This window comes from Culex quinquefasciatus, chromosome 3, assembly GCF_015732765.1.
Source record: "Culex quinquefasciatus strain JHB chromosome 3, VPISU_Cqui_1.0_pri_paternal, whole genome shotgun sequence".
NCBI lineage: Eukaryota > Metazoa > Arthropoda > Insecta > Diptera > Culicidae > Culex > Culex quinquefasciatus.
The window spans coordinates 174475833-174500217 of record NC_051863.1 but is presented as its reverse complement, the minus strand read 5'-3'; the positions used below and the strand labels follow the sequence as shown (position 1 = coordinate 174500217).

General features: G+C 36.6%; 1 protein-coding gene across 4 annotated transcripts in view; it reads right to left on the bottom strand.

The window, feature by feature from the left end:
- The window catches only part of LOC6047867 (guanine nucleotide exchange factor DBS), a 216319-nt gene that overhangs the window by 147916 nt on the left and 44018 nt on the right, over nt 1-24385 (bottom strand). For 2 of the 4 annotated variants that reach the window (XM_038266278.1, XM_038266281.1), the window contains exons 2-6: nt 10358-10789; nt 7446-8032; nt 7270-7385; nt 4983-5481; nt 4734-4925 (exon numbers count right to left, since the gene is read on the bottom strand). In XM_038266278.1, the coding sequence (XP_038122206.1) occupies nt 4734-4925; nt 4983-5481; nt 7270-7385; nt 7446-8032; nt 10358-10789 (1826 nt within the window). The remainder of the gene's footprint in view (nt 1-4733; nt 4926-4982; nt 5482-7269; nt 7386-7445; nt 8033-10357; nt 10790-24385) is intronic. The other 2 variants (XM_038266279.1, XM_038266280.1) reach the window with 2 other exon arrangements.

The following is a 24385-nucleotide window of genomic DNA, read 5'->3' as shown; positions in this document are numbered from 1 at the left end:
GTTCCAAAATGCATGGTTTGCGGGGATTCTTCTCACGACAAGGACAATTGTCCCGTGAAAGAAGTCACCCAATTTAAATGTGCAAATTGTGGTGGAAATCACAAATCAAATTTTGGGATTGCCCCATCAGAAAAAGGTTTTGGATTCTCGTGCTAAGCATCAGCCGAAATCCAAACCGAAATTTTCTCAAAGTCAGGTTGTACCTGCATCTTTAAATCAAACGTTCGTGCTGTCTCACTCGAACAATTCTAGAAATACCCCTACCGTGGAAAAGTTAGGTAACAACAATGGCATTTCTTATGCTAACGTCGTTTCGGGTTCATCCACGAATTTTAAATCCTCTACCAATCTTTCTGAAATTGGGCAGGTACCTCAAATCTCATTTGAAAATTTTTCTGCTGGCAACGCTTTGGGATCTTCTGATCTCGGCGATGTTACGTTTGAAAAATGACTTTTTGCAAAACTCACTGTTTGGTTTGATTCAAACAATGAGTAATGCTACATCCATGATGGAAGCAATCCAGATTGGATTAAAATTTGCGAATGATGTTGTTCTTACCCTGAAGTTTAATCATGGATCTAAGTAATTCCATCAATATTATGAATTTTAATGCTCGCTCTTTAAAAGCGAAAGAAAATGAATTTTTCAACTTTTACGAGTTCATAACGTGCATGTTGCTGTTATAACCGAAACATTTTAAAAACTGGCACTTATTTGAAAAGTGATCCAGATTATAAAGTTATAACTAATAACCGAATGAATCGAAATGGCGGTGGAGTTGCAATAGTTATCCACCGTAGTATGACTTATAGCACGTTACGTGACTTTAAGTTAAAAGTTATTGAAAGTTTGGGCATTGAACTTGAAACTTCTTTTGGGAAAATTATGATTGCAGCTGCATATTTGCCATTCCAATGCACTGGGGAAAATAAAAATTATTTCAAAGGGGATTTGAATAAACTTACTCGGCATAGATCTCGATTTTTGATCATCGGTGATTTTAATGCCAAACACCAATCTTGGAATAATTCAAAAGTAAATTCCAATGGTAAAATTCTGTTCAGAGATTGCACTTCTGGTCTTTATTCGGTTTTATACCCGAATGGGCCAACTTGCTTTTCTTCTGTTAGAAATCCATCAACAATTGATTTGGTTTTGACAAATCAAAGTCAGTATTGTGGTCCTTTAGTGACTCATGCTGATTTTGATTCTGATCACCTTCCAGTAACTTTTTCACTTTCTCATGAAGCAGTTACCAGACCCAATAGTTCTGTGTTTAATTACCACAAAGCTAATTGGGACAGGTATCAGCATCATATTGAGAATAATTTAAATCATGATTTTGTTTTAGAAACCAAAGCTGATATTGATTCAGCCTTGGAATCTTTAACTAATGCAATTTTGGATGCTAGGAATATTGCTATTCCTAAAGTCCAAGTCAAATTTGATTCTCCCATTATTGATGACGATCTTCAGCTTCTGATTCGTCTGAAAATGTTCGCCGAAGACAGTATCAACGTTCTCGTGATCCTGCACTGAAGCGAATTCAAAAGATTTGCAAAAGGTTATTGACCACAGATTCACTCTCCTGCGAAATGAAAAGTTCGCAAGAGATGTCGAACAAATTAAACCTTATTCCAAACCTTTTTGGAAACTTTCAAAGGTTCTTAAGAAACCTCAAAACCCATCCCTTCTTTAAAAGATGGTGATAATATTCTATTAACTAATGGGGAAAAGCTCAAAAACTTGCTCAGCAGTTTGAGAGTGCTCATAATTTCAACTTGAATGTTTTGAGTCCTATTGAAAATCAAATTTCAATAGAATTTCAGAATATTGTTGAACAAGAATTTTCATCAGATGAAGTTTTTAATACGGATCTGAATGAAATAAAATCTATTATCAAAAATTTAAAAATATGAAAGCCCCTGGTGAGGATGGCATTTTTACATTTTAATTAAAAATTACCAGAAGCAACTTTAAGTTGCTTGGTCAAAATTTTCAACAAATGTTTTGATTTGGCATATTTTCCCAGTAGTTGGAAAAATGCCAAAGTAATTCCGATTTTGAAACCGGATAAAAATCCTGCTGAAGCCTCAAGCTATCGGCCCATTAGTTTGCTTTCATCTATTAGTAAATTATTCGAAAGAATAATTCTTAATAGAATGATGACGCACATTAATGAAAATTCAATTTTCGCTGATGAGCAGTTTGGATTTCGCCTTGGGCATTCAACTACTCATCAGTTGTTGAGAGTTTCAAATTTAATTCGAAGCAACAAATCTGAGGGCTATTCTACTGGCGCTGCTCTTCTAGACATAGAAAAAGCATTTGACAGTGTTTGGCATAAAGGTTTGATTGCGAAATTGAAAAGGTTTAATTTTCCGATTTATATCGTGAAAATTATTCAAAATTATTTGACGGATCGTACTCTGCAGGTATGTTATCAGAATAGCAAATCTGATCAACTACCTGTACGTGCTGGCGTCCCTCAAGGAAGCATTTTGGGTCCAATTTTATACAATATTTTTACTTCTGACTTGCCTGATTTGCCCCAGGATGTCAGAAATCACTTTTGCTGATGACACAAGCATCTCCGCCAAAGGCAGAAGCCTTCGTGTCATCACAAGAAGATTACAAAAAGCTTGGATATTTTCAATTCTTATTTGAAAGAATGGAAAATTACTCCAAATGCTGCAAAACTCAACTTATTATTTTCCCTCACAAACCAAGGGCTGATTTTCTTAAACCAAAAAGTCATCACATTATAAAGATGAATGAGGTAAATTTAAAGTGGGAGGATCAAGTGAAATATCTTGGACTTGGTTTTGACAAAAACCTTACTTACAAGGATCACATTGAAAGTATCCAGGTTAAATGTAACAAATATATTAAATGTTTGTATCCACTTATAAACAGGAATTCTAGACTTTGTCTCAAGAATAAACTGTTAATTTATAAACAAATTTTCAGACCTGCCATGCTTTATGCTGTGCCGATCTGGACAAGCTGTTGCTTAACCAGGAAGAAAAAACTTCAGAGGATTCAGAACAAAATTCTGAAAATGATTCTGAAACTTCCTCCCTGGTTCAGCACCAGTGAACTTCATCAATTAGCCGAAGTTGACACTTTGGATGTTATGTCCAATAAGATAATTGATGCATTTCGACAAAAATCATTGCAGTCTTCAGCTGCATTGATCCGCTCTTTATATAGTTTATAAGTTAGTTTTAAGGTATCCCTTTTCCCTTTTGTACATGTAGGACCTCCTACATTTGAAATCACTGAATAGCGAAAGCTACAATATTTCATGAATAAATGAAAGTTGCTAGTATTTAAAATTGAGGTGAAAAGTCATCGTTTGTGATTGGACACTCAATAATATTTTAACTGAATGAATGTACATGGAAAAGAAATTTGAATAAATATAAATTAAAAAAAAAAAAAAAAAAAATATCTTAAGCGCTTTGAGAGCGTTTAAGTCTTCGGGAACTAATGATTCGATTTTCAATGTTAAAAAATTAAATTTTGCTCTTTATTGATAAGAATGACGATATTAAAAATCTAGAATAACTTTTTGAAAGGATATATATTTTTTGCGTTGTGTCCTCATCCATACCTACAACTTTGATGACGACACCAAATCGATTCTAAAAATACCTGCAAAAGATACAGATTTTTTGATTTTCATATATAATTTTTGTATGGACAGCTGCCAAATTTGTATGGAAAATGATATGGACATGATATGAATTGACGATGGAAATGACTTCTTTGGTCATACGGGAGACACCCAAAAAGTTCAAGTCAGATTTAAAAATTAAAGCAAAAAACTTTTTTTTAATTTAAAAGAATTGTAGTAAAAATTACAAAATCATATAATATGTTAGAATTTAAAAATTGTGCATAAAACATACAGTATCACAAAATTAAATATTTTAGCTACATTCGACGTTTTGTCCTTTCGAAGGGAGCGGCCGTGGCTGACTGGTTACGGTGTTTCGCTTTGTTGTTCGATACCCATCTGCTCCCAACGAGAAAGTATAGGAAATATTAATCTTGAAACTCTGAGCATGTACGAAAAATCAAAGTCGCTCGAATCGGGGTTCGATCCCCCGTCCTTTGGATTGGTAAGCAAAAATGCTAACCACTAGGCCATCGCGACTTGGTGAGCAATGACTGGAATTAGGTATACTGTTACTATCAACTATATACGCGCTGGGTCCTTGTCCATTTGACAAGGGTTTCGGAAGTTCTAAATAACGTTTGAATCCGATTGGTGTAAACGTTCTTCAGGGCGGGGCTTGTCGATAAAGCTGAAGTACCTCGCGCTCGGCTAGCCAGCGTAGAAATGGGTCACCGAAGCTCGGCAGAGCTAACACCTTCCAAATGCCTATGCGAGTTATTTGCATGTATAAAATGTAGGTCTAAAAATACATGGAAACAACTCAATTTGTAAGAAGCGACTGAGTGGTCCCGTTTGTTTGGTTGCACACACACATTGGACCTTTTGTCTTTTTGACCTTATGTCTTTCGACATTTTGGTCGCACTATCCATTTAGACATAAAGGGCAAAAGTACCTTTATTTGACCTTATGCCTATTTTCAAAAAGCTCAGAAGAACGTAAAATTTAGGTTCAAAATTTAGGTCAAGAATGTTTGACCAGTTAAAACATTCTCAAAAATAATTCAAAAATGCATTTGAACGTAACAAACGGCGTTAATCGTCACTCACCTGCGACACCAGCGCCTTCGTCTCCAGCGTCGTACTCTCCTGGATCACATTCTTGAACTTGAAGTCCGCCGCCGACGCCACAAACTCCTGGATCTCCAGCAAACTCTTGGCGGCGATATCCGCCGACACGGAGCACTTCTCGATCCGCTGGGTTGCGAGCAGTTCGATACCCCGAGCGCACCACTGATTTGCCTGAAAAGAGAAAATCCCTTCAATGAGTTGCTCCATGAGTTCCCCACGCTGACCTACCTTCTCGACCCGCTCCATCAGCTCTCGAGCCTTGATCAACGTTTCGATCCGTTTCGAAACGCGCTCGTTGATCAGCTCGCAGACCCGCGTCAACTCGTCGCACTTGGGCTGGACGACCTCCCGCGGACACGAGCTGATACAGCCCTTGGACCCGATCAACCGCTGTCCCACCGCTATGACCTGGTCCGCCCGCTCCACGTCCACGGCCGCACTCTGCTGGAACTCTTTGGTCATCCGAATCAGCTGGTCCATCCGCTCGACCGTTTCGCCGATCTCGGTCATGTCGGACACGGCGCTCAGATGACGATCAAAGTTGCCCTGCAGCTCCCGGAAGTCCTGCTCGAACCGGCGCAGCTCCAGGCACTTTTTCAGCCGCGACAAGTGCACCGTCCAAAACTCCTCAAAGTGCCGCTCCGTCTCCTCCAGCTGCACCAGAAGTCTGTGACAATCGCGACTGTCATCAAGATGATGCATAGTAATGTTTGAATAATTCCCTGCACTGGATTTTTTTTTCGAGATTTCGAGGAGTTTTTGGGACAAGGGACAATTTTGCGAAATTTCCGCGCGCACCGTCAAATGATCGGAGGTGGGAGTGGAGTGGGGGATGAGCGCCGGTGAGGAGTGGGGATGAGATGAGATTAGTGAGCGTATGAGTGACTTTGATGAGAGATCATACTCTACTATGAGATACACACACGCAAAGGTTGAGAGGCTTACAGTTACGATACCGTCAGGCAACAGTGAAGGTAGGTGAGAGCGTGAGAAGTGAGACACGTGCGACATCCATCAGCGTGTGTTGTGGGTGAGAATTCATGAGTTACTGCGGTGTGAGGTGTGAGCCTGCTGGTGTCTGTGGTGAATGAGTGACACATGAGTATGATTTCTTGTGAGAACGCTTTGAAGGGAGGTTATGTTTTGACTGTTGTGTTGCATGTTTTGTGTTGTGTTTATGGTGAGAATTGTTGATGTTTTTTGACATTTGGAATATTTTGTGATTGAATTTTGCAAATGTTTTTTTGTTTAGAAAAGCAATTTTTCAGTGTTTGTTGTGTGCATTATAACTACTATAAGAATTCTAAAAGGTGCAGACAAATCTCATTAAAAACAAACATTTTTATTGAATTGTTTAGAAATAATAAAGAGTTACAAGATATAAAAAAAGAATGTTACACAACTTGTGTGTGTCACCACTGCAACATAATTGAGTTGCAAGTTGCATACTTGTCGGCGATATGTTGCATTTGCAAAATGTACACTAGAAGAAATAATCTGGAATAATTTATACTACTTTTTGAAAGTTGAGTTATCTTAAAAAAGATCACATTTATGTATATTTGCCGTTTTTTGAATTCAGAACAAAAGAAAACAAAAAGAAGACAATTTAATGTTTTTTAACAAGATATAATTATTAGAAAGAAATATAGAATAACTTGAATGATTTCAAATTACAATTCCAGAGTTTTTTAAGGACCTAAGCTATTTTTATATTTAAAAAAACACTCTTATTTACTCAAGTAAAACAATTTTTTTAAGAATCTCCTTTTTGACACGAACTATAAAAAATATGAAAATAATCTTGAATTGCGGCCTTAAAAAAGGGGATTTGCAAAGTTTTTGTTTGTTTATTCTGTATCTTAAAAAATTAAATATTAAAAAAGAGATATTCCTTAAAAAATGCGAACAAAGCTAAGCATTCTAGAAATAATATTGTACAAAGATGTTCTAAGCAAAGTTTAAAGCGATGAAATTTGTGATTGCGATCGGATGATTTTTAAAAAAATACCAACATGTGTTTTTTATTGCGCGAAAAAACATTTTCAAGCAATGACATCACGCCGATTTATCTGATAAACGATTCCAATAAACACCAACATTGAAAACACGCAAGCTACAGCAAAATGAACGAAGGATCGCGAAATGGATTCCGTTTTCCACTCGAAAGCTTCCGCACGGGGACTGATTTCAATCTGTTAGTTGGAGGGATTAGTCAAGAGTTTATAAACATTTTTTTGAGGGGGATATAACCAGTGCAAGGCAAATTAAACACTTTTAACACTATAACTAAATCCTTAAAGCTAGAGGTTAATGAGACAACTCAAAAAGAAGGAAGGCTTCGTTTTGAATTACCTCGAACTATTTGTAACTAATTTGGAATGAAACGCTAGCAATAGATGAAAGGATACATTCATTCTCCTTGTTAGAAACGTTTAACCAATGCAAGGGAGGGATAGAAACGAGCCTAACATTGAGCTTACATCTATATTTTAACTAGAATAGGGTGACTTACCTTTCTATAGAACTAATATTACCGAAACGCTCAACCGTTTCTTTGTCACATTCTTTTTTGGTACGCATTTCCTCCAGTAACACTTCTCCATGCCGACCAGCAGCCATAATGTCCTCCTAAAATTTTTAGTTTAAATTGTACATTTCATAAAGATCAACAAATGCGTAAAATCTTACCTTCAACTTTTCGTACTGCTCGCCCTGCTCTTCAATCAACTTCTCCGTCGCGTCGACCGAGTTCGGGAACTCCATCTCATGTATCGACTTCATAAAAACGTCCAAATTGCACGAGATCATATTGGTCAGTCCGGAGAACTTCTCCAGCGATATCCGCTGCTGGATCCAGTCGTGATGCGAGTACGCCAACTCCCCACCCAACTCCAGCGTGAGCTGCGTCTTCGAGATGTACTCGTACAGATCGTCCAGCGTGGCGCACACAACCACCCGGAACCGGAACTCGTCCTTGAAGAACTTGTTGCTCACCTCGGAGATGGCCTTCTGCAGGAAACCCGACGGCCTCAGCACGTACACAAAGTGCACCATCCCCGGGAAGTAGATTGAGATCTTCAGCAGGACGGCTTTCACGGCCGCCCAGCGGTCTTTTCGCCGATCGATGATCAGGTTGAAGCCAAGATCGGCCTCGGACAGCGACGGCACCGACGTCAGGTACAGAATCAACTTTTGGTAGTCTAGATCCGACAGGTTGTGAAAGTTGTTGTAGTCGGGGAAGGTGATCAGCGGACAGCCGTCTTTGGAGCGGCCACCTGGAATGAATGGAAAAATAGAGTTGATCAAACCTTTGTCTCTCTTAGATTTATTTTAACCCGTTGGGTTCTTAAACTAGCCTATAACTTTCGTAAGGTCTTCACAATAAATTTCCGATCGTTATCTTAATAAAAGGCCTAAACGTAAGAATTTTCTATTCTAGGATTGCATATGATTTAATATTTATGTTTTTCAAACATGAATCCACATCGCTTCCGAAAGCAAATATTATATGAGCTTAGGCCTCTAGATTTTTTACTGTCCAAATGTTTCAAACAATAAATATTTCCAAATTTTGATTTCCAAACAAAAAAAAATCCAATTTTATCAATCTTTTGACAGCTTTTAATTGACCTTGCTTAAATTCTAATTGACTTAATTTGATTTATTTATTTCTTTTCATTTACACAACTGACTTAAAATCTACATAAAGCATTTTGCAATGATGAAAATAAACATCCTAAAACATAATAAATAGACCTTTAAAATATAATTTAGAAAGTATCATAAATCCAAGTTATTTGTAAGGTAATTTAAAAAGAGTTATTATTTAAAAATGCTTTATATTGTCAGCTGTAGAACTTAAAAAGGAGTACGAAAATATTGTAATTTCAGTATCGAACTTTACAATTAATCCCCGTTTAACCTTTAAATTGACAAACATCGTTTTTCAACTAAATTAAGAACATTGAAAATTAAACATTAAACTCCAGAGCAAAAAAACTTCGAACTATTTTTTCGGAACTGGGAGTTGTAGGTATTTTTATTAATTTATACTTTTATCTCCCCATTTGAAAAAAAATTCAGCACAAGCAAAGTAAAAGGTGAAATGTAAACAGAAATGGTTCATTCTCTACTAACTCACACAAAATCGGAAAAATAAGTTTTCCCAACCCCTGTTCGAATTGCGAGAAACTTTGTTCTAAGGGTTAATTTTGGTTCCTGATTACGAATCCAAGATATTTTCAATATCTCGTGACGATGGGATGGTACGACCCCTTATATTTTTGAACTTGCGAAAAATACGTGTTTTTCAAAAATTTGCTGATTAGAGTGATGACATGGAAATTTGATGTCAAAGGGACTTTAATGTAAAATTGGATGCTCGATTTAATGGCGTACTCAGAATTCCAATAAACGTATTTTTCGTTAAAAAATAAACATACAAAAACAGTTTTAAAAAAAATCCGCCATTTAGTGTTACTCGACTTAAACTAAATTTGGGACATGTTATTTTATGAGAAATATGATGTTCTTTTCGAATGTGCAGTAACTCAGAAGGGTAATTTTTTTCATTTAAAATTCAAAAAAAAATCATTTTAAGATTTCGTGTTTTTTGTAACTTTGTAGGGTTAAAAGCTTAATTTTCTTTTGTTCTAAATGAAAAAAAATATCCTTCTAGGTTATTGCAGAATCGAAAAAACATTAAAATTTCCCTAAAAATTACATGTCCTTTGGCCAATGGTGAAAATTTTAGAACTATTCTTGCATATCTCTACAAAGTTAGGAAAAAACTTGAAATATTTAAATAGAAAATTCTGTTTTATATTTAAAAAAATGGTTTGTCGGAGTATCAAAGATCCGTAAAGTACAGTAAATTTATCATTTAATGACATATTTCACGATTTGTGACATTTGAGTAACGGGAGGTTTCAAAACCATTTTTTTACTTTTTTAAATGAAAAAAATATTAGTTTTTCGGAAATTCGAGTACGCCATCAAATCGGGAATCCAATTTTACATAAAAGTTTCTTGGACTCCAAAATTATACTCTAGATTATACTTCATCATGGTTTGGAGCTAGAAATCATTGAAACCACATAATTTCGAAAAAAAAATGACTCCCAATTCATGATTTGATTTGATGATTTTATGTGATAATCAACAGCACCACCAATATGACCTATTTAGCGGTTACCTAGAATTACAGTTGACCCCGAATTCGTGATCATAAACCAAAAATACCTCTTAGTACAAAGTAACATGGAAAAAATACTAACCAAAGAAGAAAAACATTAAAAAGTTTTCTGCAGAACAAAAGCTGCTCAAAAGCACCTCCTGAAATGTGGAACAAAGAGTTGAAAAAATACAAACAAAATTTAAAATGTATTTTATTTCTTAAAAAAAAACATTTTTCAGTTACTTGTCTGTGATTTGAAGTGCGACAAAGTCGTGATACATAACAATGCCGCATTGCACTCAAATGTCACGCGACATTCTTCAGCTGAAAGTGTGGCAAACACTTCGCTTGCAACACAAAACACCAATTGCCTACATTTCGGCGTTTTGTAAATAACCCTCAACACTTCACCACTCTCTCTCACCTGTTATTATCGCATACTGCGGGTGCAGTAAATCGGCCACATCGGCCACGCTGAGCGGTTCCTCCGCCGAGCTAACGCTCGAAGCCATCTGCTGCTCGGCTACCGCCCCCAGGTGCACTCCTCCGCCCCCATTCCGCTGCACTAACCCCCCGGCGACGGACTGTGCCACCGGCGGAACTCCGTGGCCTACCGTCGTCGTTATCAGCGAACTGCAGCTGCCGTAGGTGTTCAAGTTCAGGTGATTTCCATTTTGGCAAACATTTTCGATTAGTTTGTTCACGTTGGTGGAATTTTGCGCGTTCTGGCTGAGCACGGTTTGCACCGAACTGAGCGACGTTACCGAGTTCTGGTGCTGGAATAGATGAAGCTGGTGGCCACCGTGGATGACCGAGTGGTACGACGAGGTGCCGCTGGCGACCGGACTGGGAGATTCTGGAATAGGGAATGGGAAAGAGAGTGGGTTAATAATTTTAGTTTTTTTTTTAATTAAGAAGGCAATTTTCTTGGATCCAATGGGGGTTGAACCCCTTTTCTAGTCTCCCTCCTCCTAAAACTAGCTATTTTGAAATGTTTTTTTTAAATAACTTTTTAATTTACGGTCCACATTTGGTGAGTGAGTGTTCGTGTGCAGCGATGATGGTTGGTTTACGACGACGGAATAAATTACGTTCTAAACCTTGGTGGAAATGATCGTCGTTGAGGAAAGCATAGACTCACGTGAAGCGCAGCATAAAACCATAACGAAACCTCCTCCACCGCCGATGCTGCCGGCTAAACATTCTCAGCCGCATCCACATCACAGATGGATTGAGATTGAGCGATTTATCGTGCACCTTAACTGGGGTTAACCCTCGACGATCGTCTTAATTTTTGAAAAAAAAATTGAAGTCATTTTCATGCATTTTCATTCTCAAATTTTTAACCTAATATTTCCCCTAAATAGACAAATTTAATAACGTTGGCAGTTGAGGGTTCAACTGCTGCATCGCAGCAGTGACGGAATAATTGGTTTACTTCCCTCTGTTTGTGGCTGGGGCCATTATCACCGCGGTTGGATAAGGCACATACACCACACTGAGCACGCAACAATCAGTGATGTACGCTTGTCTGTGGTTTGCACGCGCGAATGCAACAACCCAACTGCACTAGGCCAATTCTTTCGGAACCATTTCCTCGCCCAAGTTTTGCTTTTTTATCGTCTCGTTGTTTTTTTTACACTTTATTTGGCTAATCAAGCCGGCGAGATGTTGGTTTTTTTTTTGTTTTCAAAAGTTAAACACAGGAAATTAATGCTGGATTGTGTGCATCGCCCGCTCCACGTTTGGAGCTTATGTGGAGCTTATTATTTGTGTAGGCCACTAGGGAGAATTGTTGGTTGCGTGGTAGTTGAACAACGATTTAATTAAAAGCAGTCAATATTAGCTTGCCGGCAGCCTGAGAAGATTTCTTGCTGCAGAAATTAAAACTTAAGTTATTCTTTCTTTGAATCAAGGGTCCTGATTGCAAAATATTTTGAACTAGTTTTTCTCTCGAGTAAAATTTCCAGTCTTTGCCAAAATTTGTATGAAATATGATTTGCAACTTCAAAACGACTTAAAAAAAATAAGATAAGCTCAAATTAGAACCCCAAAATAGATCTTTTCCCAGAATGCCATTTCTCAGAATAAACTATTCCCCAGAAATGTTTGATTTTTTTTCGAAAGTAGGGAAATAATGTAAACCATTGTCTTTTCTTATTGGTACATCAAAATCTTCCTTGAATCTTCTAATATTGAAAATTTGAAATCCTAAAAAAATATAATTCACTTTGAAGTTCATATTTCACGTAAAATTTACCAAATTGCAAAAAAAACACACACACATATCAGTAATATAGGACCAAAGTTCAGAGTTCATGACAGTATTTTTTTACATTGTAATTCAGGGATGAGTTGTTCGGAAACTGTTAGAGTCCTAAATATCCAAACTTATTTTTGTTTGAAAATTTGATTTTGGACTAATTCATCAAACGTTACAGTGATTATAGGGTATTTGTCCCTATTTTGGGCCTACTAAGCCGAGCGCACTTTTACTTTGATGTATTCTCAAAGGCTGCTGAGCAGTTCTCTACAGAATCGGTCTTTTTTCTTTAATTTTTGTATTTTTTAATCCGGCCGAAACTTTTTTGGTGCATTTGGTATGCCCAAAGAAGTCATTTTGCATCATTAGTTCGTTCATATAATTTTCCATACAAATTTAGCAGCTGTAGGGTAGAGTAGTCATCAATGAGACACGGGGAACAATGATAAAATGGCTCTCATAAGTCGTAGTTTCAACCAATCAGGCTCATATTTGGGGGAAAGGTGTATCTACTGGATACACGTCTGCTATAATAGTGGCTTTGGTTATGGACGCTCCCTTGAAAAGTTATTCATAAATGTTTGATTCTGGGGTGTAAAAGTAAATCATGGACAAAAAATACTGTTCGTGCAAGACGGTATTTGTGTCCGTTCCATGTGTTTACTTCTGTACCTTTTCGAGAACAATAAACTTATATTCTGCCTCTTCGCGCTCTGACCACCGTCCGAGACGGTTGGCTCAGCAGCCACACAAACGAGTTGTTTTATTCTTTTATTTGAAAGATTCTACGCGCCTGGATCAATTGAAGACACAACGTAGGGAATTCGAAGTCAGCCCCTGGCTGAACAAATACTTTTTCGCTCGTAGGCTGCCATTTACACCAAAACTAATATTTCTTCAAATGTCTTTCGACGTTCCAAAGGGATTAAGTTGGGCTACAATGTCCTTTCATTAGATTAGGCCAAAATTTAGAATACACCCAGAATCCAGGACTGTCTCATTGTTCCCCACTCATTTCAGCCCATGGGTAACAATGAGACACTTTAGGGCTTTTGTTAATTTGATTTGGTTAACCGCGGTGGATTTTCTTGAAATAATTCGAACTGTCAAAAATCCACCAAAGCATCTACCGGTGGATACTTTTCTACCACAGATTTTTGTGCGATCAATGTTATTTCAAGAAAATCCAATGTTATGTCAATGTTATTTCAAGAAAATCCACCGCGGTTAACCGAATCAAATTAACAAAAGCCCTTTTGATTTTTCTTCAATAAACTTTTCAAAATCGATGGAAATCTTTCAAAACATGAATTAAAAGTGATTTTTGGCATATTTATAGAGTTTAAACTTCATTTAACCAAAAATACAAAGTAATTTGGTATGAATAAATGGATTCTACAAAATTTAAATACTTTTTAGTGTTACTTTTGTTATTAAAAGTTTCATGTTGGCAAAATTGCTCTAAAATGTTCAAGGCAAGCCACCTGTAATGGAACAATACAAAAACATGATGTTTTGCTAGAAAAATGTTGATTTTCGTAGAGTGTCTCATTGTTCCCCAGCTGTCTCATTGTTCCTGCCAAGTGCGTCTACAATGAGACAGTTGAATAACTCTGGCTGTAGATGTCGGATCGATCTCATATTTTGGTCAATGATAGAACACATTAAAAAAAAGATAATGCAGCTAAAAGCTCATTAAGACATGCTGATGAAAAAATTAGAAAAATCGTTGAAAGTTGAAAACCAAAAGTGTCTCATTCATTCCTTTGTGGACCATCATTCAGTGAGGTACTCCTGGATTTTAGCTCCTGAAAAGTGCTTAAAAAGTGCAAAAATGCCTCAGGGCAAGAAAAAGAGGCGGTCCTCACCAGCAGGATCGGCAGATTTGAAGAAGCTGAAGAATGCCGAAGCGCTACCTGCAAAGCCAGGCAGTTTGAGCAAGGACGCTCAAAAATTGTCTGGAAACCAGTTCGCTACCCTCCCTGTGGACGTGAGCGAGAAGGAAGAATTTGAACGACGGGATAAGTTGCCACGTATTTTTGTGAAAACATCGTCATCGGATTCGGTGCGAAAGTGGCTGACCGGGTTTATCAAATCTGGTGCTTTACGAGCTTCCATTCGCTTGTGTGCTGATGGACTCAAAATTCTGCTACCTACCAGAAAGGATTACAACTACGTTCGGGATTTTCTGAACAACACAAAGATTGAATACTACAGCCATGACGATCCAGGTAAACGCCCCATGAAACAGGTTCTCCGAGGCCTGTACGACATGGATGTGAGTGTGCTGAAAGAAGAGCTCAAAACTCTGAAGTTGAACGTGATCGAAGTCTTCAAGATGACGAGACACAACAAGGACATCAAGTATCGTGATCAACTGTACCTGGTTCATCTCGAGAAAGGATCGACAACGCCGTCTGAGCTAAAAGCAGTTCGGGCAATTTTCAACATCATCGTGACTTGGGAACGTTATCGCCCAGTGCACCGTGACGTGACACAATGTTCGAATTGCTTGCAGTTTGGACATAATGGAAGGAACTGTTTCATCAAGAGTCGTTGTGCAACCTGCGGAGGTGAGCACAAAACTCAAGCTTGCGAAACAATCAACGAGAACATCGAAGCGAAATGCTTCAATTGCGGCGGCGACCATTCTACCAAGAATCGAAGCTGCCCAAAACGAGCTGAGTTTGTAAAAATTCGGCAGCAAGCGACGACGAGGCACCAACCAAATCGTCGCAAAACACCACCAGCATAAACGGACGTGGATTTTCCTGCTTTGGCGTCACCAGGAGCGGGATCTGCTCGTGTGGTTCCAAATCTGCAGCCATTGCCGTTGAATCAACGGCAAAAAGTTGCAGAGAACACAACACCTCCAGGCTTCAGTCAGCAACCGAGGGAAAACCAATCAACATCAACGGGTGAAGGCAGTAGTGACCTGTTTTCACCACAAGAACTTCTGAACATTTTCATCGAGATGACAACAACTCTGCGTGGGTGCAAAACTCGCCAGGAACAAGTAAGAACTCTTGGAGCATTCATATTAAAATACAGTTCGTAGTTTACTCGTTCTAGTGATTTTGAATATTTCAATGGATTTTTTTTTTGTTTTAGGTTAGGATTAGTTGTTAAAGTGTTTTTTTTTTCTTTTTTACCCAAATGTATTCCATTCAATGCAATAATGTAAAACAATTTGAAGTAAATAAATAAATGTGATCAGTTAATAATAAAACGAAAAATACAACAAAGATGAAGAGCATTAGACCATACCACTTATCCTGTAAAAGAAATGTAATTATTATAAGAATGTTCAATAAAGACATATTTAATTTAAAAAAAAAGTGTCTCATTGATGACTACCCTACCCTACATACAAAAATGATATATGAAAATTCAAAAATCTGTATCTTTTGAAGGATTTTTTTGATCGATTTGGTGTCTTCGGCAAAGTTGTAGGTATGAATAAGGACTACCCTGAAAAAAAATGATACACGGTAAAAAAAATTGGTGATTTTTAATTTAACTTTTTGTCGCTAAAACTTGATTTGCAAAAAACACTATTTTTAATTTTTTTATTTTTTATATGTTTTAGGGGACATAAAATGCCAACATTTCAGAGATTTCCAGGTTGTGCAAAAAATCTTTGACCGAGTTATGAATTTTCGAATCAAAACCATTTTTTTTCAAAATCTAATCTAATCTAATCTAATCAGACCCTAGCGCAGCCAATCTTTCGAAGGGATCCTGGAGAGTGCCTTAGGTTAGATGACGCCTAGCACTCTTCTTGTCATTTATTAACACTTGTAGTGCGCCATTGCATTGAAAATGCATTGAAACATCACAAGCGTTAAAGCGGCCAGGCCTACTGCGTAAAGCCGTATCGCAGAGATGATCCGTAATTGGGTTTAGTTTGAGCACTGAGTGTTCGACCAACAACACAATTCTGAATCGACAGGGGAGGAAGAAGCGTGGGGACACACCACCATACGCTCTGAGATTTGGATGTATTCGTTGGGAGCACCATGTTAAGCAGGTTTCGTATTCCGGGACCCTGGACCCAAATGCCCTGGACACTATTTGCCGTGGTTATAGCGCCACAACTCGCTCTCTGTAACAGTATTCCTAATTCCAGTCCAAGCTCACCAAGCCGTCATGGCCTAGTGGTTAGCATTTTTGCTTACCAATCCAAAGGACGAAGGATCGAACCCCGCCTCGAGCGATTTTGGTTTTTCGTTCATCATTTCAATTTTCTATGTTCTAAACTTTTTCGTTGGGAGCAGATGGGCATCGAACCCAGAACCATTCGCTTACAAAGCGAACACCGTAACCAGTCAGCCACGGCCTCTCCCGAATCAACACCATTTTTAGAAAACATAAATTTTCCTACTTTTTAAACCTTTGCATGGCAATATCTGCAAATTTGATTTTACATCTAAAAATGAAGTTGAAAAATTTTTGCGACCAGTATTTCGATTTAAAAAAAAAATAGTGTTGATTCGAAAATTCATAACTCGGACAAAAATTTTTTGCACAACCTGAAAATTTATGAAAAGTTGGCATTTTATGTCCTCTAAAACATATCAAAAAGCAAAAAAATAGTGTTTTTTGCAAATCAAGTTTTAGTGACAAAAAGTTAAATTAAAAATCACCATTTTTTTACCGTGTATCTTTTTTTCAGTGTAGTCCATACCTACAACATTCCCGAAAACACCAAATCGATCAAAAAATTCCTTCAAAAGATACAGATTTTTGAATTTTCATTTATCATTTTTGTATGGACAGCTGCCAAATTTGTATGGAAAAATATATGGAAAAACTAATGATGCAAAATGGTTTCTTTGGGCATACCGAAGGCACCAAAAAAGTTTCAGCCAGATTAAAAAATACAAAAAAAAATCGAATGACCGAAATCTCAGAGAATTGCTCTTTTAAAGAATATTCTTTGAATGAACTTAGCCTGAATGTAAGATAACTTTTCAAAAAGAATCAATACAAAGTTTGAAGTTTAGTTAGAAAAATATTTGCAACAGTGTAAGAAAAACTAGGGTGCCGACAATAAGGGACTTTTTCTCAAAACCTCGCTCCACAAGCTAAATATTGTTCGTTGAGCTATTTTAGGACTCTGGACCAAATATGAGCAAAATCGGTCAACATTTACCCATTTATACTCGAAGGTGAAGTTTGTATGGGAAAAATCGAAAAAATGTATGGAAAACCCAATTTGCACGGTGCGTTCCTTCATCCAAACATTCCCAAAAGTGAGATTCTCATTGTAAATTTAAAGCTCTACAATTTTGTAGAACATACCAAAGCTGTAAAACTTGATCCTGAAAAGTTATTAGCGACTTAAAAAAGTCATTTTTGCATGGAAAACATTATTTTCACCAACTTTAGGCTCGGGTATCAATGGGCTAACCGCAACCAATTACACTCAAAATTTGCACAGAAATTTTTCTGGGCACTCACGCGTATTTTTAAGTGAGATTAAGATTGGTTGCACAAAACTTAAGCTAAACCTTACTTTTGAACTAGTGTTCATAATATAACATTCCACTTTGAAAATGGCTCAAAAAATTACAAAAAAAAAACTTATAGTGAAATCTAAATTTACACATCTTGACATCAAACTTTCCAGCTTTCTGAAATCTTCAGAGCTCTTCGGCCAACATACGACCCATTCCTCGAAAGGCCGGATGCCAGGCCTGCTACTCTAGGGGCATATCTTTTTCTCTTTTTTTACGCTGAAGAAACCCACCGCAAGCATCACGATATGATATGATACACGTTTAGCATATTAGCCTCCTCAGTTCGTCGTACACGGATGATGTTGACCCAGCAGGCCGTGAAAATGTCGTTGGCTCGTGCCCCTCTGATGTTTGCTGCCCCGATTTGAGTGTGAAGATAAAAGTGTGGCTCTGGATGTCGTCGGATGACACCCAGGCACGGCCTGCTTATGCTTGAGGCGGGGGTTTGCTTCCTTTACAACAAAAACATCGTTGGGTTGGGCTTATCGGTAACAAGTATGAGGATGAGATCGAACTGCCGGCAGCTATACGGATGACATTGGCATTGAAAGTGAGAGTGGTCGGCCTAGCTTTCTAAAAAAGGTAGCAAATTCCGACTGCAATTGTGCACTTTTACATAGTTTTTGAAATGCCCCCTGAATCTACTCGGATTTGCTTACCCGAGCATGGGTAAATAACAAGGGAAATACGTAATAATACCTTTCTCTGGTATCAATACCAAATTTTGGTGTTCCTGGACCCTTTAAAATTTGTCTTAAGGATTATGCAAGAGCAAAATGTGGTATCATACCAATTTAAGGTATTGTTTTGATATTGCAAAATTGCAGAATTTGTCAATGATCGAACACCACATTTTGGTATTCTTTTGGTATTACAGTATTTTATCAAATTCCTCTGAAACCATGGGAAAATTTTGACCAATTTTGACAAAATAATTAATTTTGCGCTAAAATTATGTCTCAAAGCAAATGCTTTAATTGAAAACCGGAAATTTCAAACTTGATTTTAAACATTTTTGATATACCCCCTATAGAAATGACTTGAAATTGTGGAAAATATTCTAAGTCAGGATGGCACATTTTGGTATTAAAGTGTTTTATTAAATTCCTCTGAAACTATGGGAAAATTTTGACCAATTTTGACAAAATAATTAATTTTGAGCTAAAATTATGTCTCAAAACAAATGCTTTAATTGAAAACCGGAAATTTCAAACTTGATTTTAAACATTTTTGATATACCCCCTACAGAAATGACTTGAAATTGTGGAAAATTTTCTAAGTCAGGATGGCACATTTTGATATTATTTTGGTATTTAAGTGTTTTATCAAATTCCTCTGAAACTATGGGAACATTTTGACCAATTTTGACAAAATAATTAATTTTGCGCAAAAATGATGTCTCAATGCGAATGCTTTCATTCAAAACCGGAAATTTCAAACTTTATTTGAAACATTTTTGATATACCCCCTACAGAAATGACTTGAAATTGTGGAAAATTTTCTAAGTCAGGATGGCACATTTTGGTATTATTTTGGTAGTAAAGTGTTTTATCAAATTCCTCTGAAACTATGGGAACATTTTGACCAATTTTGACAAAATAATTAATTTTGCGCAAAAATGATGTCTCAATGCGAATGCTTTCATTCAAAACCGGAAATTTCAAACTTGATTTTAAACATTTTGATATACCCCCTACAGAAATGACTTGAAATTGTGGAAAATTTTCTAAGTCAGGATGGCACATTTTGGTATTATTTTAGTATTAAAGTGTTTTATCAAATTCCTCTGAAACTATGGGAAAATTTTGACCAATTTTGACAAAATAATTAATTTTGCGCTAAAATGATGTCTCAAAGCGAATGCTTTCATTCAAAACCGGAAATTTCAAACTTGATTTTAAACACTTTTGATATACCCCCTACAGAAATGACTTGAAATTGTGGAAAATTTTCTAAGTCAGGATGGCACATTTTGGTATTATTTGAATATTGAAAGGTTTCATCAATTTTCTATGAAACTATGGGATATTTGTTAAAAAAAATTTACGAGTTAATTAATTTTGCGCTAAAATGACTTGAAACCCAAAAATGTTAAAGATGATTTTAAAAATTAGTGTGATATACCCACTAATATTTTTTTCTAAAACGTTGAAATATCTCTAAATCGGGATAACCAAATACTTTGAAAAACGAGTCAATCGACAGATTAATGAATTTTGGTGAATTTCAATTCAGTTTCATTTTAATAATACTTATTTTTCAATCTTGTTATTTTTCAGAAGCTTCAAGAACTTCAAGCAGAGGCCGTTCATCAATGACAAATGCATTCGGTGTGGTGAAGAATATCACTAATAACAACATGGAATCATCAGGTGAGTAGATTTGGCTGTTGCATATGAATAATTTCCGTTTTTCACTAACTGCAACTGCTGCACTAAAATGGTATGAAAATACCAAATTTTGGTATTACTTGTTCAAATACCAGCGACCATAATGTGCTCTTGGTTGCCCAGTAATAGATGGTAAAATACCATGAAATCATACCAAAATCATGTATGTGAAAGACCACAGAAATACCAAAATCTGATTTTCCAAGGGCGCGGGAATACCTAAAAATAAAACCATGGCAATACCAAGTTTTGGTATTCAAGCAATGTTCATAAATCCAGAAGACCTCAACTTGGTATTGAAATGGTTTTATTTTGAGGTATTATTTTACCCTTGGAATAACATGGTTTGGTATTGTTGTGCCCTTACACATACAAGATTTTGGTATGATTTCATGGTATTTTACCATCTATTACTGGGCAACCAAGGGCACATTTTGGTCGCTGTTATTTGCCCAAGTAATACCAAAATTTGGTATTCTCGTGTTATTTACCCCTGCTCGGGTACGTCACGTGTTAAGTACCATTTGAACGATTACGTCGCTGGGCTTGATTATTGTAATTGGTGAAGCACGTAGTGCACATTACGATTGTATCGTGCTGGATTAGAACCTCCATGACTTCCACGTGCGGAACTTCGAATGAGTTTGTGAGAAGTATCTAACTAATCAATTGGATGTTTTTGTTAGAAATTGAAGGTTAAAATGATACAGCAATTTGATTTTTTTTTTTTTCATGAAACTTCGGAAATATACTTTTTAAACTCATGTCAATCCATCCAGCAGGGCAATCTGGCCAAATCAAAAATCCGAACATGGTTTTAGCATGTACCAAAGTGGTACATATGTGTACCTTTAAGGATTTTTGATGTACTTCAAAGGTTCGATAAGTAGCCTTGCCCTGCTGGAAAGATAGCTGTTTTTTAGAAAACGTCACCAAATCAACTTCTTTGTTACAGGAAAGTTATGTACCATCGATGTACCTAACGAATCTGTGTTCAGATTTTACCTAAACTTCTTATAAGTAGTACTTCCCTTTATACTTAACTTTTGAAGTACTTTATATATTGATTTTGACAACGGGATCGTGTTCCTTGGAAAATTTTAAGTAAGTTTGAGTACAAAAAGTCCATACTTAAGTTGATTTAGGCCAACTCTGGAACAATTTATCGATTTTTGAATATAAAGTACCATGCGCCTCCTTTAAAATGAAATTACACTGAATAATAACACAGCGTAACAAAAAAAATTTTTTTGTTATTAGCAGGACGATTCAAAAAACTCCCCGAGGGATCGGCTTCCTGAACACAATGCAACCTGGCCCATGTCTTAATTGTTACCCTAGCTCGAGATATTCAATGCAGAAGTTTTGCATATGAATCACCCCCCGTCGAAAAAATATTTTTTATTTTGTTTTCACTGTAACTTAAGTTCTATTAGGTCTTTTTAGATGCTTCTGGTGTCATTGGACGGTAAATTGTTAGAAAAACCCAAAATATGGTCCCGTTGGTCGGTTCCCGTAACCGGTTCCGGTGGAAATCCGGATTATTGGCCAAAATTGTGCGAAATCTTCAAAATTTTGAAATTTGTTGCTCTTTATGCGAAAAAAAACATACTATTGCTTCAAACAATCAATACAAACTCAAAAAATGGTTTGTCCAAGCATATCCGAAGGTGTTTAATCGAAAATGTGGCCATTGAGAACCGCTTCTGGCCAATCCGGATCCGGAAACTATAAAACATTTAAGCAGTTTTTTTTCAAAAATCATATGTGTCAGACAATTTAGAAAAACAAATGTGGTGTTGAAGCATTTTTGCTACTCTATATTTTCAGAATCCCAAAATATGGCCAAGGGGCCAATGGGAACCTGTTCTGAGTGTCCCGGATCCGGGAAACAGTGGTCACATGACATTTTTTTTGAATTTATTAAAAAGTTGTTTTAGTTACCAGAATTTCAAAATTCCTTGAAAAAAAATCTGATTTTATTCATAGCCAGAATCAGAAATGTGGCCATCGGGAATCTATTCTAAATGTTCCGGATCATGGAACCAGTGGACACTTGACAATTTTATTTAAAATAAAAAAAATAGGTTAATTTTTTTTAAATTAATCTAAATTTCATCCAAATTAGATTCAGACATGTAGCCAAATGGCCAACCGGACCCTATTTATACATTCCGGATCAGGGAACCAGTGGACAAAATTCAAGATTCCTGGAAAACAAATCATAAATCTGCCCGAATTGCCAACCGGAACCTGTTTTAAATGTTGTTAAAATATTGTCAAATATTTTTATTAAGAAATTTTCAGGATTCCTTAAAATGAATCTGAATTTATTTAAAATCAGATTTATAAATGTGGCCAATGGGAACCTGTTTTAAATAATCCGGATTAGGAAACCAGATGACACTTGACATTTTAATTAAGTTTATTTTAAAAAAAATAGATATCGAAATTATAAGATTCCTGTTTAAAAAATCAGAATTTATTTAAATTACTTTTACATTTTCATTTAATTTATTTTAAAAACATAGTTACTGGAATTATAAGATTCCTGTAAAAATCTATATTTATTTGAAATCATTTTGAAATTTTAATTAAATTTATTTTAAAAATTATTACTCTATTTACAAAAATTTCTTGATTTATTTAAAATAAGAATCAGAAAGTATCTGATTTTAAATAAATTCAGATTCATTTTAGTGAGTTTTGAAATTATTCTAACTAATATATTCAACAACATTTTAACAACATTCAAAACAGGTTCCGGTTGGCCACTTGGCCACATTTCTGATTCTGATTTAAAGTAAATTCTGAATTTTTGCAGAAATTTATTAAATCAAATATTTTTTTTGAATTAATTTAATTATAATGTCAAAATAATTTTAAATAAATTCAGATTTTTTAACAGGAATCTCATAAATCCAGTAACTGCGGGGAGCGGCCGTGGCTGAATGGTTACGGTGTTCGCTTTGTAAGCAAATGGTTCTGGGTTCGATTCCCATCTGCTCCCAACGAGAAAGTTTAAGAACACATAAATTTGAAATGATGAATATGAACGAAAAATCAAAGTCGCTAGAGGCGGGGTTCGATCCTCCGTCCTTTGGATTGGTGAGCAAAAATGCTAACCACTAGGCCATGACGACTTGGTGAGCGTGGACTGGAATTAGGAATACTGTTACAGAGAGCAAGTTGTGGCGCTATAACCACGGCAAATAGTGTCCAGGACATTCGTGGAAATACAATGTCCCATCCCAGAGGGTCCCGGAGTACCAAACCTTCTTAGCATGGTGCTCCCAACGAATACATCCAAAAATCTCGGAGCGTATGGTGGTGTGTCCCCACGCTTCTTCCTCACCTGTCGATTCAGAATTGTGTTGTTGTTCGAACACTCAGTGCTCAAACTCAACCCAATTACGAGTCATCTCTGCGATACGGCGTAGGCCTGGCCGCTTCAACGCTTGTGATGTTTCAATGCATTCTAATGCAATGGCGCACTACAAATGTTAATAAATGACAAGAAGAGTGCTAGGCGTCATCTAACCTAAGGCACTCTCCAGGATCCCTTCGAAAGATTGGCTGCGCTAGGGTCTGATAAGATTAGATTAGATTAGAATCTAATAAATCCAGTAACTTTTTTTTAAATAAATTTATATAAAATGTCATGTGTCAACTAGTTTCCTGATCCGGATTATTTAGAACATGTTCCAATTGGCCATCTGTCCACACTTAAGATTCTGATTTTGAATAAATTGCGATTTTTTCAGGAATCTGTTAAGTCCAGTAACTATTTTTAAAAATAAATTTAATTAAAATTTCAAAATGATTGTGGTTTGGTTGAGCGTTTTAGCAGAATGCATTACTGTGAATACAAAGAGACGAGTTGTTCCTTTTAATTATATATATAGCGGAATTAAAAGGAACAACTCGTCTCTTTGTATTCAAAATGATTTTTAATAAATTCAGATTTTTCGAAGAATCTTATAAATCCGGGCTGGGTCCGGTGACGCAGTGGTTAGCGTAGTTGCCTCTCACCACAGTATGGCCTGGGTTCAATCCCAGACGGACCCGGTGGCATTTTTCGAGACGAGATTTGCCTGATCACGCCTTCTATCGGATGGGGAAGTAAAACGTCGGTAAAAGAGGTTTTGAGTGACTCACCACACATAACCTTCGGACGCCTAGAAATGAGCTTTGCTTTTTTTTATAAATCCAGTAACTATGTTTTTGAAAAAATTTAATAAATTTGTCAAAATAATTTTAAGTAAATTAAGAATTTC